This window comes from Saccopteryx leptura, chromosome 4 (assembly GCF_036850995.1).
Source record: "Saccopteryx leptura isolate mSacLep1 chromosome 4, mSacLep1_pri_phased_curated, whole genome shotgun sequence".
In the NCBI taxonomy this organism is placed as follows: Eukaryota; Metazoa; Chordata; class Mammalia; order Chiroptera; family Emballonuridae; genus Saccopteryx; species Saccopteryx leptura.
Window position 1 is genome coordinate 30,829,066 of NC_089506.1, and position 19,189 is coordinate 30,848,254.

General features: G+C 34.4%; 1 protein-coding gene across 1 annotated transcript in view; it reads left to right on the top strand.

Moving 5' to 3' along the window:
- The window catches only part of LOC136404134 (A disintegrin and metallopeptidase domain 3-like), a 189,509-nt gene that overhangs the window by 118,267 nt on the left and 52,053 nt on the right, over positions 1 to 19,189 (top strand). Inside the window, exons 11-13 of the mRNA XM_066383596.1 lie at positions 3,862 to 3,944; positions 10,547 to 10,602; positions 16,701 to 16,779. Of these exons, the coding sequence (XP_066239693.1) occupies positions 3,862 to 3,944; positions 10,547 to 10,602; positions 16,701 to 16,779 (218 nt within the window). The remainder of the gene's footprint in view (positions 1 to 3,861; positions 3,945 to 10,546; positions 10,603 to 16,700; positions 16,780 to 19,189) is intronic.

A 19,189-nucleotide genomic window follows, 5' to 3' on the forward strand; every position in this document is an offset into this window, starting at 1 on the left:
CTAATTGCTACATGATGGCTTCTATCCCTGCTGTTCTGGAAGCTTCTAGCAAGGTCTGTTTGGTGAACAGGAATAAGCATGAGTCAGCTCCCTCTTCTACAAAAGATTTGGTACCCAAGAAGAAGAGTAGTTAAATAACAGCCTCAAATTCTTAGTTGTTTTATGGTCTGCCTCAGCCAAAAACATGAGCAGTGGGAAGGTGCATCAGCTTAATTACTGAGCAAGCCAGTGGTGCAAAGTCCTAAACTTTTGCCTTCTTAATAAATAATTTTTGCTCTGATGCTCTCTTGTCTGGAGACACCTGTTCAGGTTGGCAGAAACTTTGTTAGATCTCTCTTACTGTCCCAGGCTCTATTTACCTAATTTTGCTTCCCTTTTTTTTTTCATAGATGTTACTTTCTTAAGAAAAAATTGTTCTCTAACTTTTCTTCAGCATCTGATTCCTGAAGAACACAATGGAGACGTTCATTGTTGACTCATTACCTCCAACACAATAATCACTTTCTCATTTCTCAGATCTCTTGATCTCTGAGATGCATCTGGAATTCTTAACTAATATTTCATTCTGTAATTCTATTTTACTTTTATTTTTAATCATTGTATTGTCATCTTAATATTTGATCATTTTGTCTTCTATATGGATTCTTTTCTCTTAATCCCCAAAGCATCCATATTCCATAATTTTACTTTGGGCTTCCTTTTTCTTTTCATCTGTTTTCTCTTAGATGTTCTTATTCATTCTTTTTTCCTTCATAGTCCTCTTTAATGTGTTCACAAATCTATATTTTTTAACTCAAATCTGGTGTGTCAGACTCATATATCCAACTAATCCTCCAATATTCTATACTTGCTATTCTACAAGCACCTCCAATGCAGCATATCTTTAACTGAACTCATTATCTCTCGCTCTTTTTGAATCTGCTTCTTGTAACATTGGTGCCTACCTCTCATCCCAGTTGCTTAGTCATCTTAACAATTTCGTCAATTTATCAAATAATTCAACAATCCTGTTTTTGTTTCTAAATATCTCTCAGATATCTTTACTATTCTAATTTTTTTCTCCCACTCTCCATTCCTGAAGATGTACACAGTACTGCCCTAAACTATGAAAAATCCCCCTTAATGAAGTTACAGTTCCTGGTCCTCATCACTTTAATCCCACTACCTCCAGACTATTATGTTATCATTCAAGCACAAAAGGCTATTATTCATTTGCACTTAATTTTTTGTATGATTTAAAAATATTTAAGAAAAAAGTTCTAAAATGCACTAGTATCCATTCACTCATCCAATTATAGCTTGGATAAAATGTCACATCTACTTTTTAGCTCATCTGTATAGAAAATGAAATTATCTTAGCTGTGTTCCCTGAGAACATCATCTAACAAGGATTTTCATTTCTAGCTGTGGTGTCTTTGGTACATATCTTTTTTCTTTTTCTGTTAGTCTCTAAAGTACTTGGAAATAAGATTAATGTTACATGTATTTTTATATCAGTTTAATTCCAGGCTTTTAGTAAGCATGTAAAAAATAATTGTTAAAAAACAATAATGATTTGAATGCCTATAATCATGAAAATAAAGTAATATACTTAAATAATAAATTTATATTTCACCCTTTGCTTACTTGATTGAACAAAAGAAGTTTTTAGGAGAACCTTGAACTTATAACTTCACCAACATGTGAATTCAAAAATTTGATCAGGTTTTAGGCAATCAGAAAGGCATTATATTTTAGGAACAGCATAATTAATTCTGACATAGTAAATCTATCAATATGCATATAATTTGGCAAAATATATATAAATATGAATTTTGTAGTATGCAAAAGTATTAAAATAAATGAGTATTGTATACAATGTGCACCACAACAAAAATAAATAATTAGTCTGTAAATATGTTAGTGAAATACTATGTAGAGAATTGACTATTTAGAAATATAATTTTCTTGTGTTATTGGATACTTATACAAATTTTCTTTTTTTTTTTGATAAATCAAACTAAAATGATTTAGGGAAAACATAAAAAATATTTTTAAAAATAGCCTTATCTATTTTTCTATTTTGTTTCATTTTACAAATTGGGGAAATACAATTATTTGATTTTGTCTATAAATACTGCATGTAAGGAATGCAAGCACAAAGATTCCATCAAAGAACAACTTAAGATCTATCTGGCAAAAAGTTCTTGCAAAATTAAAAGTATGCAAGTCACTAATCTGCATATTAAACTATCAAATAAAAACTTTTTCCAAGTTTATTCATTGCTTTTCCACATGTGAACTCCACAGTGATAGTGAGGGGGAGTTTATATTTAACTTTTTTTGTGTGCTTAGACACAGAAATCAAATTATACACTGTAGAGAAAACAGCTGTTAGGTTTGCTCGCTTGTACTTTGCATTATTAGTGCATGAGCACGTGGCATAGCATAGTTACCTGTTTTAGGTATATCTACGTGTGTATAGCCTATGTAAGGCTACAGGTGCTTACCCTCAAGGTGTATTGTGGCTTGCTTGTCCGCCACTATGAGGGGTTCCTCTGCTGTTCCTTTGCCTTCTGCATGAGAAGCGGTTTTCCTCTACCTGTTTGCTTACCCTCTGTTGTGAGAATCTATCAAACAGGAATGGCCCAATGCTTCCCGGCTCCACAGTTTTTCTACTGTCTTCCCAAATCCAATGTGAACCCGCCTGACTTTGACCACCAGCATTACATACACAAAGAATAAATAATGAAAATATAAAGTTGTTTTTACAGGATCACTTTACACTTGTGATTTTTTTCTGCCTGATACCTAAATTATATCTCCACACTGACAAAGATTTTTCTAAGAAACTATATATATATGTATATATATCAGCATCTCTTTCTGTTTGTGGGTGTATGTGTTTTTGTTTAGACCTGAGACTTAAGTAGAAATTTGGCAGTAGATATACCTAAAACAGGTAACTGTCGGCTACTAAATATACCATAAATTTCTATTGTCTTTTTCCTTCACTACAGTAATTCAACCGTTGTACCAGAAAGCTATGATGTGGACTCAATATTGCCAAGAACTTCACCACCAACAGCTTTCTCCCAGGGGAGAAAGTGACCCCTGAAGGCCTTTGAAGTGTCAGCTTTGGAGAAAAAAGCCTGTGGCAGGAGGCAGGCTCCTTCCTGCTGCAGTGCGCACGGGGAGGGGTGGGCGGGGTCAGGCAGCTGCGCCCTCACTCTCCGCCGGGCCCAGAGCGTGGTCCCTGGCTCCGGGGTCCCGCGTGCGACAGGCCACCGTTAACCGCCTTCACTGCAGGGACAGTCGCCGGCCCCGCAATGCTCGGTGTCTTGCTAATCTTCTTAGGCCTGGGCCGGCTGACCTCCACAGGCCATTGTAAGTAGGGAAAACCTGTGCCATAAGAGGATGCTCAATACGATGTACCTGGGAGAGGTTTTGTCGCCCTCTGAGCTGTCCACACAGGACCAGGCTGGGGGTCTCCCAGTGTGCTGTCCGAGTCCGCTTAGTTTCAGGGCCCTGCTGCACCTGGTAGTCAGAGGGCCTAGAGCAGGCCTGAGGCAGTTTTCCCTCACTACCTGACCCTGCACTGGTTGAGAGGGTGCCCTGCTTCTGGGTGGCGGGGGCCGAGAGAGCCTGGGAACGGAGAGCACTTCTTCACTTAGGTAGGTTCGAGGTCAGAGCCCCAGGTGTCACTGGACAGTGGTAAAGTAATACTCTCAAGTCGAGAGGAGCCTCTTCCTGGAATAGCAAAGTATGAGTGTGTGTGTTGGTGCTTGGAACTTCAAAGAGTGACATGATAGAAGAGGACAAGTATGTAAAGAAGGATGCTCTACACCTTGGGAATGCTCATATGTGTGTTCTTTCCTGCAGACTCTGAAACATCACATCTGCAAATTACAGTGCCACAGAAGCTTGGGACCAACACCAATGATGGCAGTGTTACCGAAAAGCATGTAATTAAGAAATCACGCTATTTTCTTTAAATGAATGTTTTACCATATTTTACTGGACTACATGACCCAAATTAATTCATGAATATCTCTTTGTGAAATTTTGTGTTCTAATTACTGTATTTGAAAGCCATTTTGTCTGTATGAGAATAAATGTTTTATTTTCATTTTTCATGTGATGCACGAATTTATAGATACTCGGTGATCTGATAGGAATCCAAGGATTGGAATTTAAGTAGCAGGCCAGAGAGGAACATGGAATTGCCAAGCAAAAATCTATTAGACACTGAAGCAGGTTTTTTTTTTTTTTTTTTTTTTTAACAGTGATTTTTTTATTTTTTAATTTATTTATTCATTTTAGAGAGGAGAGGGAGAGACAGAGAGAGAGAGGAGAGAGAGAGAAGGGGGGGAGGAGCTGGAAGCATCAACTCCCATATGTGCCTTGACCAGGCAAGCCCAGGGTTCTGAACCGGCGACCTCAGCACCTCCATGTTGATGCCCCATCCACTGCGCCACCACAGGTCAGGCTGAAGCAGGTTTTATAGTCTGAATAGTCTGACTGTCTCATTCATGGCACAAAGAACAAACAAACGAACAAACAAAAAAACCAGTGGTTATGTGTTAATAAAAACCATTACACTAAAAACATAAATATCTAGGGAGGTTAAAATGTTTATGAGATTATTACATATACTAGAAAAATGCAAACAAACAAAAAAAAAAAACATGAGTATAATAGCAGAAAAAAAAGGAAAACATTTAGTACACTCAACCACAATACACACATTCAAAACACACAACATTATGAGGGATAGTATTACTTAAAATATTCAGTTCACGCCCTGGCCGGTTGGCTCAGCGGTAGAGCGTCGGCCTAGCGTGCGGAGGACCCGGGTTCGATTCCCGGCCAGGGCACACAGGAGAAGCGCCCATTTGCTTCTCCACCCCTCCGCCGCGCTTTCCTCTCTGTCTCTCTCTTCCCCTCCCGCAGCCAAGGCTCCATTGGAGCAAAGATGGCCCGGGCGCTGGGGATGGCTCTGTGACCTCTGCCTCAGGCGCTAGAGTGGCTCTGGTCGCAACATGGCGATGCCCAGGATGGGCAGAGCATCCCCCCTGGTGGGCAGAGCGTCAACCCTGGTGGGCGTGCCGGGTGGATCCCCGTCGGGCGCATGCGGGAGTCTGTCTGACTGTCTATCCCCGTTTCCAGCTTCAGAAAAATGAAAAAAAAAAAATAAAAAAAAAATATTCAGTTCACTAGGAACATATAACAATTCTAAATTTGTATGAATTTAATAAAATACCCTCAACACATATAAAATAAAAATAGAACATTTTCAAAATCATTTTCATAGTGAGTCCATAAAATGTTTTCCTGTTAGCATTCTAGAGCTTTCCATGTTGTGGCAAATGGTAAGAATTCATTCTTTTTTATGGCCAAGTAATATTCCATTATATATACAGGGATGGGCAAAAGTAGACTTACAGATGTTCGTATGGAGAAAAACATGCAGGTTTTGATTATAATAGCTTTATTAACTCAAAAGGCTGTCACAATGGCACAGTGCACTTAGGTACAATCTTGTAAGTGCTCAAATTGCCAGCCTTCATTATTTACACATTCTTGTAGTCTACTTGCTGCTGTACTCAAACATGCTTTGGCTGCTATACTCAAATATGCTTTGCCACAAGTTCTTTATAAAAGTACTTTTGCCCACCCTTGTAAGTGCCATTATCTTCTTCATCCATTCATTTATTGAAGGAAATTTAAGTTGCTTCCATTTCTCGGCTATTGTAAATTATGCTGCAAAGGCAAATATTACATGATTTCACTTATATGTGGAATCTACATAACAAAATAAATGAAGAAACTAAACACGAACAGACTCACAGATGCAGAAAGCAAACTGACGGTTGCCAGATTTGAGGGAGGCTGGGTGAAAATGGTGACAGGATTAAGAAGTTCAGACTGGTAGTTACAACATAGTCATGTGATGTAAAATACATTATTAGGAATAGAGTCAGTAATACTGTATAACAACTATGTATGGTGCCAAGTAGGTGCTAGACTTATCCAAAGAATCACTTCCTAAATTACATAAATGTGTAATCACTATGTGGTACACCTGAAACTAACATAATATTGTTGTCTATAATTGAAAAAATATATAATTGAAAAAATATATATTAAAAAATATAATTGAAAAAAATTAAATGTAAACTATGCTTGAAAAATAATAATTAAAAAAAAAAACAATACAAATAAACTAATAAAACCCTGAGAGCCCTGGCTGGATAGTTTGGTTGACTAGAGCATTGTACTGGATATGCCAAGATTGTGAGTTTGATCCCCAGTCAGGGCACTTATGGGAACAGATTGAAGTTTTTGTCTCTCTCCTCTGTCTCCAAAATCAAAATTTTAAAAACAATTTGGAAAAAAAACTGAGATAAAAATTTTTTTCAATGTTGGTGGACAAATCATAAAGATATAAAAACAATTTGAACAACAAAAATAAGCATTTTATTCAATGGATATATATTTGTAGAAGCGACCCCATGGAATAAATGCAGCTTTCCTCTTTCTGCTATTTGCTCACTGGACCCCAAAGTATGTCACAGTGAAGCTTTTTAATGGCAAAGCATTGGGTACAGCAATAGAAAGAGAATTCAGGCAAATATCAGGATCCAAGAAACATCCTTATAAACCCAGTCTCTGCTCCTGAAACATGTTGAATCTGGTTTGAAGTAACAGGAATTATGGGAGAAATTTAGTCCTTGAAGGAATGCCTTGCAAAGCTTTCAATGACTCGAAGAAGCCAAACCAGCCTTGTCAATCTAGGTAGTGAAACACTAAGGAAGCTAAATTTGGCCAGAGGAGTTTTGAATCCTAATCAGTGCAGTGTAAATCTCTTAGTCTTCTATAACTAAGAGTCAGAGGCATTCAGGCTTGTAGGCATCTGCAGAGAAAGAGCTTTTCTAATCCTGCTATAATCAGCTCTGTCTTCACAGTAAATAATATACATGCTTCTCAAGAATATATGGGTCATTCAACAAAATTGATAAGAACAAGTTAAAAGAATTAAAAAATCAAATACAGTACAGAACCCATTATCTAGTAACAATTAAAAAATTCATAAATTGATTTTTAGTGAAAATGGAAGGGAGAGAGAGAGACAGAAACATCTATCTGTTCCTGTATGTGCTCTGACCAGGGATGAAGCCTGCAACCTCTGCCTATTGAGATGATACTTTAACCAACCAAGCTATCTGGCCACTTTACATAAAGTATAATTTTAAATTACAGTTTTAAGTAGTTCATGGGTTGAAAAAGAAATCATAAATTATAATGGATATTAACTAATAATAGTCAAGAATGAAAAAATGACAAAGCAAAATTTGATTCATGTTCTTAAAATTGTATAGGTGAATAATTTATAATTATAAATAAATCAAAAGTCTGGAAATTAGAGGTTAAAACATGATTATAACCTTAAAAAATGTAAAGATGTGACTAAAACTAAGTAGAATTAATGAAAGACAAAATTAAACTGAAATAATCTGTATTCACAATGTCAAAAGTTGAATTCTAAAAAACAATGAACTATTTTGGTGAGGTAGACTAAGGAAAGTGAAAAGGAGAGGATTAATACATAATATTAGAAATGAGAAAATATAAAGGAGTAAATACAATATCAAGAATATATGATTATATATTGTCATTTAAACAAAATAGTTAAGTTTACAAAAACATAACAAAGCTGAACTATGATGAAACAATAGCACTGAATTTCTCCTATTAAAAAACTAAAGCATTAAAAAAATTATATGACACTACTTCCCCTCTTCCCACAATTACAGACTAAACTGATTTCCATTGTAAGATAAAAAAAGATGTGGTACATACACAATGGAATACTACTGAACCATAAGAAAAGATGAAATACTACCATTTGAGACAACATGGATGGATCTTGATAATATCATGTTAAGAGGAATGTCAGACAGAAAAAGTTCAGAACCACATGATTTCACTGATATGTGAGAGATATAAAACTGAAAGCAACAAATGAACAAACCAACCCCCCCAGAAACTCATAGACACATACCACAGTATCATGGTTACCGGAGGGAAGGGGCTGAGGAGGTAGTAAAAGGTAAGTGGGGCCCGAAATGTGGTGAGAGAAGATGATTGGACTCTGGATGCTGGGCACACATTGCAATATGAAGATCATGTATCATAGAAGTGTACACTGGAAACCTATATAATCTTATAATCAATGTTGCCCCAGTAAGTTTAATAAATAGAAAGATAAAAATGTATTTAATTATATCAAAATACACAATTATGAAAAAGTATTCGTACTTTTAAACTCTTGTGTATCCTCACCCAGATCATAAAGTTCCCTTGTGCCTTTTTCAGACCACCAACTTCGCTATTTTGTTTTCTTGAAATTCACATAAAAAAGCGTCATCTAGTAATAAAGTTTTTGTGCCTGGGTTCTTTTATTCAACATTCTATTTTTTCAGATTCATCCATGTAGCTTCGTATATGTAACAGTTCATAATTTTTATAGCTAAAAGTTCAAATATTAACCTGTTTATAAACATTATTTCCAGTTTGTAACCATCATGAATACATCTGCTCCAAAGAAACAAGTGTTTTGCTGATATATACTAACATGTTCATATGTTTAGTGGTGAAATGATGATTTATAGAGTAAGTGCAAATTTAAATTTACAGAAATCTAGTTGTTTACTTAACTTGTTATGGTATTTTTTGTATTCACAAGCTGTGTATGAGAGTTTTAGTTGTTCCATATTGTCACTAACACTTATCATCCTCAAGCTTTATTGTATGCAATTTTGTTAATTTTATTTTCTTCTCTCTATTCTTTTTAGTTTATTTGATATCCCATGAATAGTGGTGATAACTGATTTATAGAATGTTGATAGGCTACTTGGATATAAATTACAAATATTCTTTAGTCTGAGGGTTGCCCTTTAACATTCTTAATCATGTCTTTAGATGAACAACAGTTTTAAATTTTGATGGTGTCCAATTAATCAACTATTTATTTTATGGCTATTTATTTAATAATAATTGGCCAACACAAGCTCATGGAAATATTCTCCTATGTTTTCTTCTAGAAAATTCATAATATTAGTTTTGATACTTATATCTGTAATGATTTCTAAATATTTTTAAATGATATGTTAGGAAGTCAAGGGTTATTTATTTATTTATTTATTTATTTATTTTTTAGTGAAAGACAGAGATAGAGAAAGAAAGAGAGAGCTGGAGAGACAGACAGGGACAGACAGCCAGGAAGGGAGAGAGATGAGAAGCATCAATTCATAGTTGCATCACCTTAGTTGTTCATTGATTGCTTTCTTATATGTGCCTTGACCAAGAGGCTACAGCAAAGTGAGTGATCCCTTGCTCAAGCCAGCAACCATGGGGTCATGTCTATGATCCTATGCTCAAACCAGCGACCCCACGCTCAAGCTGGTGAGCCTGTGCTCAAGCTGGATGAGTCCACGCTCAAGCTGGTGACCTTGAGGTTTTGGACCTGAGGTCTCTGTGTCCCAGTCTGATGCTCTATCCACTGTGCTACTGCCTTGTCAGGCTTGTTAGCCTATTTTGTTCATTAGACTCCACATATTGAAGTGAAATCATATGGTACTTGTCCTTCTCTGACTGGTTTATTTCACTTCGCATAATACTCTCTAGGTCTATTCATGATATCTCAGGACATAAGATTTCCTTTTTTTAAAATAACTGAATAGTATTCCATTGTGTGAATATGCCATAGCTTTTTTATCTAGTCTTCTACTGATGGGCACTTGAGCTGCTTCCAAATCTTGACTATTGTAAATAATGCTACAATGAACATAGTTCCTTATAAATTTTGGATATTAAGCCCTTATTAGTTGTATTGGTGGATATATTCTCTTATTCAGTGGGTCAGATATTTGAAAACTTAAAAGAAATTACAAAAGACCCTGAATAGCAATAGTGATCTTGATAAAGAAGAACAACATTGGAGGAATCAAATACCTGATGTCAAACTATGCTACAAGGCCATAGTAATAAAAACAATGTGGTATCAGCCTAAAAACAGACATATAGGTCAATATAACAGAATAGAGAGCCATGAATTAAACCTATGTCTTTATAGTCAATATTTGACAAAGGAGGCAAGAATACACAATGAAGTAAAGATAGTCTATTCAATAAATTTATTGGGAAAAATGAGACAGATACTTGCAAAAATATGAGAGTAGACCACCTTCTTACACAATGCACAAGAGTAAACTCAAAATAGATGAAAGACTTAAATGTTAGACTCAAAATCATAAAAATCCTAGAAGACAACATAGGCAGTAAAATCTCAGTCATTTCTCATAGCAATATTTTTTTCTGATATGTTACCTCAGGTAAGGGAAACAAAAGAAAAACAAACAAATGGGACTACATCAAATTAAAATTTATTTGCACAGCAAAGTAAACCATCAACAAATGAAAAGACAACCCACTGAATGGGCTTTTGAATTTTAAGAATTTTAAATTTCTAATAATGATTTTCTCTCTGAATACTTTGCTGTAGGTCATTTATACCATCAAAATTGACAGGAAAACATACACCCTCTACCTTGACAAACAGTAAGTGGGCACTTTTCTTCATATAGTGATTTTAGTTTCTTAAATTTGTATAGTCATTACCCTACATTTATTTAACATATCTTCTTTGTGATTAATATCAGACTAGAATTTTAATCTTCCTCTTGAAATTTGAAATCGAATTTTCAAGTGAAATGATAATTTAATGATATAATTATTAAGGTATGTTAGATAGATTAAAATTACTCTTTGCAACTCCTTAAAATGTAACTATTGAATATATTTGCAACAATAAAGGGAATAATTTTATTTGACTATATTTAGCTTTGTTTTGATGTTTTTCACATATTTATATTATTTTAAGCATTTTACTTGATGTTTTTTTATTTTGCTATAGTATGTATTTTTAATGTCTTAAATATTCTGTTTTCTATAGTCACTCTAGGAAATGAATATTAATAACTTTTCTGTATTTTTTCTCACTTTTCTGTTTAAATTTTATCTTTCCCCTAAATAAAACCTATCAAAATTTTTGTTTATAAAAAAATGGAAAGAAAATATTGCAACTGGCAGGTCCTCTTAACTAATAGTGCTTATTTTCTTGCTCTATGTATATATTGCAACTCATTCGTAAATAGATAACATTCCATAGTATGTAATATTGATAGGTAATGAGGTTATTTTCAGGGATTGTCACTTTAGGCTCTGCAATAAACATTCTTGTATGTATTTTCTTATATAATAAAGATTTTGTTCTGTAGCCTTGATATCAAGAAATAAGTTTCTGAATTAAGAAGTATGAAAATAATTATAACAACAAAAACAACAATCATAACTGATAATATTGAACATGTACCATTTGCTGGGTACATTTCTAAGCAATATGCATTAGGAGTAACTAATTTAATTTTCACAAAAACCTCTATGGTAGGCAATCTTTATTACTCACATTTTATAGTATATTAATTTGAAAACACATTGCCAGTGTCTTTCTGAAAACATGGTAGAAGTTTGGGTTTCCAAAAGCCTGCATAGTGTACTAAAATATTCTATCTTATCTTGATACCAGTTTGTGGTTCCCTAAATAATTACTCTAAACATTTGCATTTACCTATATGTGGCTTGCCTATTCATACAGTTTTCTTGTTATTTCTCATTATTTTAATAGTCTTTAGTTTGTAGAGCAGTTTTAGGCTTACAGAGAAATTGACTGGAATATACAGGGATTTCCCTGCTTTTTAACCCACTTATGTATAGTCTTCCCCATTATCAATATCCGCCATCAAAATGATATATTGTTATAATTGATTATACTAAATTGACACATCATTATCACCCAAAGTTCATTGTTATAAATCCAATGTTTTTTATACTGGCTTTTTTTCTTTTGAATGATAAAAAATAAAATAGATAACTCAGAGAATAATTTAAACAATTAGTGACACATGTAAATGCTGTGCCTACATTATTTAAAAACAAGTATATGTGGTTCGTCTGACTAGTGGTGGCACAGTGGATGGAGTTCAAATCTCTGAGGTCACCAACTCGAGTGAGGGCTTTCCAACTTGAGCTCTGGGTTTGGGCTTGAACCCAAAGGTCGCTGGCTTGAAAACAAGGTCACTGGATAAGTAAGATTGTGTGTCTATTATCAAGAGGTAAGCTCCCCACCCAAACTATCCCTCAGCTCCCCACCCAAACTATCCTGCCCTTGGGTCTGAACTTACCTAGGCAAGGCCAATTTCATGGCTGTGTGGTGCCATAAGGCATTATGACTAGAAGGGTCCTGTACTTGGATTAATGCTCTGCTGTTGAGATCCTGAGATTCTTAATAGTTTTGGACAAAAGTTTTCACATCTTCATTTTGCTTTGGGCCCTACAAATTATGTAACCCATTTTGTGGCTATGTGACTTCTTTGGCCAAAAATGTGTATTACCTGACTTGATTCAAACAGAACGCTGAAAAAACTCTCATGGTTGTCAGCCTTCTATCGTGTTTGTCTGCAGTTCTCATAAGAATATTCTTGGGCCAGCTTGCTGGAAGATAGATACACATGGAACACAGCCAAGGTGCCCTAAGCATTCCTAAATCAGGCAACATTTAGCTGAATCCCAGACCATGGAGCAAGCCTGGTCAATGTGCAGTAGTAATACCATGGCTACCCATATGTGTCCCAGAAGTGTGAGCAATAGATACTTATTTTGTTGTATGTGGTTGTGGTTGTTTTTCATGCAACATTTTGCATAGTTATTTTGTTTGAGATTCATATTGCTGTGTGCAAAATGAGTTTATTTTTAATACATATGCAGCCATCAAATGAATATTTCTCATTTATTAATTATCCACCCATATTTATAGCAAAGAAAACTGTATTATAGACATCCTTGGCCACAACTTCCTGGGTACCAGTAAAATTGATGGGTAATAAATAAGAAAATTTTTGTGTGCTATATATTGCCAATTTTTTACTTCAAAGGGTTATACCAGTTTTCACTTACACCAATAATTCAAAAGCTTTTATGCACTCTACATTTCCAACAAAATGAGTATCTATACTGATTATTTTATTCATTTATGGATAAGAAATGTTATTTTATCGTTTTAATATGCAAGTCACTGATGAACTGTTTCAATATGCAAGTCACTGATGATTAATAATATGTATCTTTTCAAATGTTAATTCAATTGCCTTTCCCAATTTTTTGTTTTTTTCTTTTGGATTTTTATTTTTAGTCATTTGTCTTGAGTTTTTGTTTTCAATCTATGGCTTATCATTTTGCTTTTTTTAATGATGAATTTGTGGGAACTTTTGTTTACTCTAGATAGTAACCCTTTATCTGTTCCGTATGTTGCAAATATGCCACCCAGCCTATTGATTGTCTTCTTTCTTTATTTGTGAGATTTATTGCTATAAAAATGAAAATTTCAATTAACATTATGTTCATATTTTTTCTAGGTTCTCAGACACCTCTCTGTGTCTCTCACATTTAAATTTATATTATAATATTCCTGTAGCATATTTAAATTCTATTTACATTTAAGATGTCAATCCAATGCTTTCAGTTAACTTTACTATCTTGCATTTTTCAAGTGTTATCACTGCTTCCTTTTAATTTTTTTCTTTTACTGCAATTTTATACTGGTATTGTTTAGTTAGAATACTTTCAGATTATACTCGTCAGGTAAACTATGCAGGTGGCATGCTTTCTGATTCTATGCATATTTGCAAGTGTCCCTTTTGTTTTCATAATGAGTATCATCTTGGCCAGTTTGAGAGCCATATTCTTTTGCTATGAATTTTGTAATTTGATATAGTGCATCATAAGTGAATTTTCCAGTATGTTCTATGTGTTTTTGTGAGTACATGTGTGCATGTGTGTGGTATTACTTTAATCCTCTTGATATATCATAAATCCCTTCATTTTTTATTTCAATTTTAAATCCCAACATATTATTTGTCCCATGGGAAATCTGTGGTTTCTTACTGAGTGTTTTGTTCTGCCCTCTATATCATAGTTTTTCTACAACTATTTCATAATCCTTTTCTTCCTGTGTATTTTACCAGTATCTGTTCTCTTTATTGGCTAGGCCTCTAATCTGGTCTCATTAACCAAATTGTCTCTGGTATATTTATTGAATTATTCAATTTTAACTTTCATGCATTTCAGATACAGTGTTCTTTTTTCTTGAACTGATATCTTTTGAAAGCTTGTTAACATTTCTTTTTCTAAGGATTTTATTTATTGATTTGAGAGAGAGAAAGAGAGAGAAGAAGAGGGGATGGGGAGCAGGTAGCATCAACTCATAGTATACTTCTCATATGTGCTTTGACAGGGCAAACCTGAGGTTTCGAATTGGCAACCTCAGCATTCCAGGTCAACGCTTTATCCACTGCACCACCACAGGTCAGGCAACTTTTCTTAAAATTATGATTATTTTCTTCAGTTCATGCTAAATGATTAGGAACTTTCTTTCTTTCCTTCTTTCTCTTTCTCTCTTCCTCCCTTCCTTATTTCCTCCCTCCCTTCCTTCCTTCTTCCCTCCCTCCCTCTCCTCCTCCTCTTCCTCCTCCTCCTCCCTCCTCCTCCTCCTTCTCCTCCTCCTCTTCTTCTTCTTCTTCTTCTTCTTCTTCTTCTTCTTCTTCTTCTTCTTCTTCTTCTTCTTCTTCTTCTTCTTCTTCTTTTTCTCCTTCTTCTTCTCCTCTTTCTTCTTCTTCCTCTTCTTCTTCTTCTTCTTCTTCTTCTTCTTCTTCTTCTTCTTCTTCTTCTTCCTCCTCCTCTTCTTCTTTTCCTTCCTTCCTTCCTTCCTTCCTTCCTTCCTTCCTTCCTTCCTTCCTTCCTTCCTTCCTTCCTTCCTTCCTTCCTTCCTTCCTTCCTTCCTTCCTTCCTCCCTCCCTCCCTCCCCCTCCTTTCTTTCTTTCTTTCTTTCTTTCTTTCTTTCTTTCTTTCTTTCTTTCTTTCTTTCTTTCTTTCTTTCTTTCTTTCTTTCTTTCTTCTTTCTTCTTTCTTTCTCTCTCTCTCTCTCTTTCTTTCTTTCTTTCTTTCTTTCTTCTTTCTTTTCTTTCTTGTTTCTTCCTTTTCATATTCATTTTTACATCTTGTTTTTCTTTGAATGGTCATTTTGATTTTTATTACTTCACTGAATAAACCAAACTGTTTGTTGTTTCATGTAGAAACAAAAGTATATTTTGAAGAACCCGGGTGAATAAACTTGCAAACTAAAGTTTTATCCTTTTAATCGTATTTGTGACTGTTAAGTTTTCTTCTTCCTTTTTATTTTTTATCTCTGATTTTTTTTTTCTGGGGACTGCTTCTGGATTTCCATTTCCACCACCTCCATTACATGCCTACAGTTATTAACATGTAGCTCTGGCCTTGGGCCAGAATTCATGCTCCCGGTACTTGCTCCCAAACCAACCAATGCCATTCAGAATTTTTCCTTGAAGATATATACAATGCAAACTGATAAATATCTGTTTTTTTCTTAGGGAAGCTCTGTAGTTTTGTTAGTTGAATGGAGGAAGGAAAAGTTATCAGGAATGAGAGAAAAAGAAACATATGGAAAAAGAAGTACTGCCTGACCTGTGGTGGCACAATGGATAAAGCATCGACCTAGAATGCTGAGGTAGCTGGTTTGAGACCCTGGACTTGCCCAGTCAAGGCACATACAGGAAGCTACTACTATGAGAAATGATACCTGTTTCTCCTCCCTCTGTCTGTCTGTTTGTCTCTCTTTCTCTCCCTCTCTTCTCTGTAAAAATCAATAAATGAAAGAAAAAAAAGAAGTACAGGTGACAGAAAGTACTATATGAATAGTCTAATCCCTCGCAATTCTGGCCTTAAAATGCCTTTTGGTTTTGGAATCCTTGAGTAATTCCAGTCTCCCTACAATACATAACATAATAATATTATATTATTCCATGATAATTACTATCTTTCTGGTAAGAAGATTAAATTTCTGTAGCATGGTTATATCAGGTTTGTCTGCAGAGATCCTTTAGGTTAGCTTATGAAATTTGAGCAGAACTAGTATCTTGTTTCTAAATGAAGGCTTTAAAAACTATCCTGTACTTCTACAATTTCTTTCTCCTTTTGCTATAAGAAAGCATGTTCCAAGGCAGGCCATGCCTTTCCCTGGGTTCTAGTACAAAGGCAGTGTGGAGCTGAACCTGCAGTAACCTTGTGGAAATCATGCATTCTTGTAAGGCAATGAGAGTACTGTTTTGTTTGTTTGTTCTTTTACCATACAGCATAACTTCATAAAAACTAACAATAAAACATACATGTTTTTACTTTATCAATAGATGGCTACTTGCTAGCAAATATTATGCTATTAGATTTATTAATGGTTAAATCTAAAAGAAAAAATTGTTATGTGAATCTGAAAGCTTTGGTTTTCACTATAAATAGACTGTGTCATTACAACATCCATACTGCTATCTGGTTATACTGGTTATTATTTTATCTTATATAGACAATATGCTATCAAAAAGCAAGCTACAGTATGGAGAGATGAGTTCCTTTAATTTTGGATAGATGAGCTTAAGTAATTGAAAATAAGTTTTGTTTGATTTCATGATTCTGGAAGTTACTTTTATTAATACAATTTTTATAATAAAATGCCATTTTCTTGGTTGAATTAGGTCATTTTTAGACCCCGATTTCCTGGTGTATTCATACAATAAATCAGGAACATTGTATCCACATTCTTCACTTAGAAGGGTAAGTTTGGCTTTATACTATGTAGATTATATTTTTATGTGGTTAAGGTGCCATTGGTGGGGAGAAAAGGAATGTTTTATACTCCACAGAATTATTGGGAAAACAGATTACAAATCTAAATATAATGTGTTAATTACAATACAATTATATTGAACAGAACAACTACTTTTTAAATTTAAAATTCAGAATTACTTATCCAAGAAGGTCATTTAAACCAGTATTTGTGGGAGTTTGAGAGGAAATAAACAACAAATGGATGAAGAAGTAATAAAACCCCTAAACACACTGAGTAGTTTAAATTGATATATCATAGGATGTGAGTGGTGGAGGTAATGGTGGAAATTATGGAATGACCACTGGGAAAATGAGGACACAAAAGCATATTGGGTACAGAAACTAAATATGTTCACATGTGAAACATGGGAATTTGAACTGTATTGAAAAATGCAGGCAGTAGTCAAGAAAATTTTTAGAAAGTTAACTTTAGTTTATAAGGTCTTTATTTTGCCAGAACATATAATTTGGAAGAAACAAATGTTTGAATAGTGATTAGTCAGTTTCTATTTCTTTATTGCAACTGAGAGATCAAACATATGGTAACTAGTACAGCATCTGTCATACCCATTATCTATAAGTAGAAAGCAGAACAAAATATTGTAGATGAGGTACCTGTTTTTAGACATGAAAGGACATGTAGAGGGTGAGCCTCACATTCAACTTGGCCCTCTGGGAATAATTTCTTAAGCATAGCATAGGGTGCTGGAATAAAGCAGACCTCTAAGAGGTTGGAGTTCAAGGATGCTGATGCAGCTGGACCTTGAACAAGACAGGACCAGAGATGAAAAAGGTCAATTGGGTGTATGTGCTTTTGGAGAGGGGAGATATCTTATGTACTTGAGTGAGGTTTAGGCTACATATATGCTGGGTAAGGCTCTAGTGAAGGATAGAGAATAAAATGAGGATGATACTAAAAGTCAGTGATTTTCAACATTTTTCATCTGATGAAACATAAACTAATTACTAAAATTCTACAGCATACCAAAAAAATTTTTTTTGCCCATCTGACAAAAAAATAGTTATAATTTGATTCACTCACAACAGACCATTATTGTTGTGTTGGCTGTTGTCATTTTATAAATTGTCTGTCTAAAGAAAAGAGGTCAATGCCCCTGACTAAATATATAGTTAAGTACTGCATGTTTTAAAAAGTCTTGTGGCACACCAGTTGAAAATCACCACTATAGGTCAATGAGTGTTGGGAGACAATGGACTTTTCAGCCCAGGCAGAGTAGTGTGAACGGGCATTTAGCTAAGACCAGAAAGACTAATCCTTAGGAGAAAGGGACTAGAATGAGAGATTTTTATTACCTCCATTCTTCAAACCAAAACCTAAGGCCCAGCAATGACAGGAGTAAGAAGGGTTACCATTAAATTAATCACCTTCCAGTATGAAAGGCAATATTCTATAAAGGGCTACAACATTGTTGAGGAAAGCAATAATGCACATAAGGGCAGAAATCAATGAGAAAGGAAAAGGAAAAAGAATAGAAAATACTAAAGCCCGGGAATTGTTTCCTTAAAAGGACTAAAAATTAATAACTCTAAATTAAGACTTCTCTAGAATAAACACTAATTCCATCAATATTAAGGATGAAAGGAGATATTATTAGTCATAGGAGAAAAATAAATATTTGGGAGTATTATAAAAGTTTTACACCAATAAAATTGATAATTTAGATGAAATGTACATTTTATTCCTCTGGAATACATGCTCAGGTATATATTATAAGTATGTTTATATTTTAAAAGAAATTACCAATATACCAATAGAATAACTATTTTACTATTTCCACTGGCAATGTATGACAGAGTGTCTGTATTCTTGCCACTATTTGATCATTATTCAAGATTTTAAAAAAAATTTAGCCAATCTGATGGATATGTAGTGATGTCTCATGTAATTTTGATTTGCCTTTCCCTAATGACTAGTGATGTTAAATGTATTTTCATGTGCTATTTGTCCCCCTTTTGTGAAATAGCTATTAAATGTCTTTTACTGTTTTCTAGTTTGATTCGTTATTTTTTATTGTTAAGTTTTGAGCAATTTATATATGCTAAATACAGATATGTGTTATGCAAATACTTTCTCCCATGTTGCAATTTGTCTTTTCATCTTTTTCATAAGGTCTTTCATTGATCAGAAATTTTTTACTTTCTTCTGTTCTCTTGGTCTCACTGAGTATGTTTATGAGAGTTATTTTTAATTCTCTGTCAGGTGAATCATTTAACTTCATTTCATTAGGGTCAGTTTTGAAGATTTATTTTATTCCTTTGTTTGAGACATCTTTTCTTGATATTTTGGTTTTATTAATTTCCAGGGTTTGGTGTCTGCTTTATAAAAGGCTCTCCC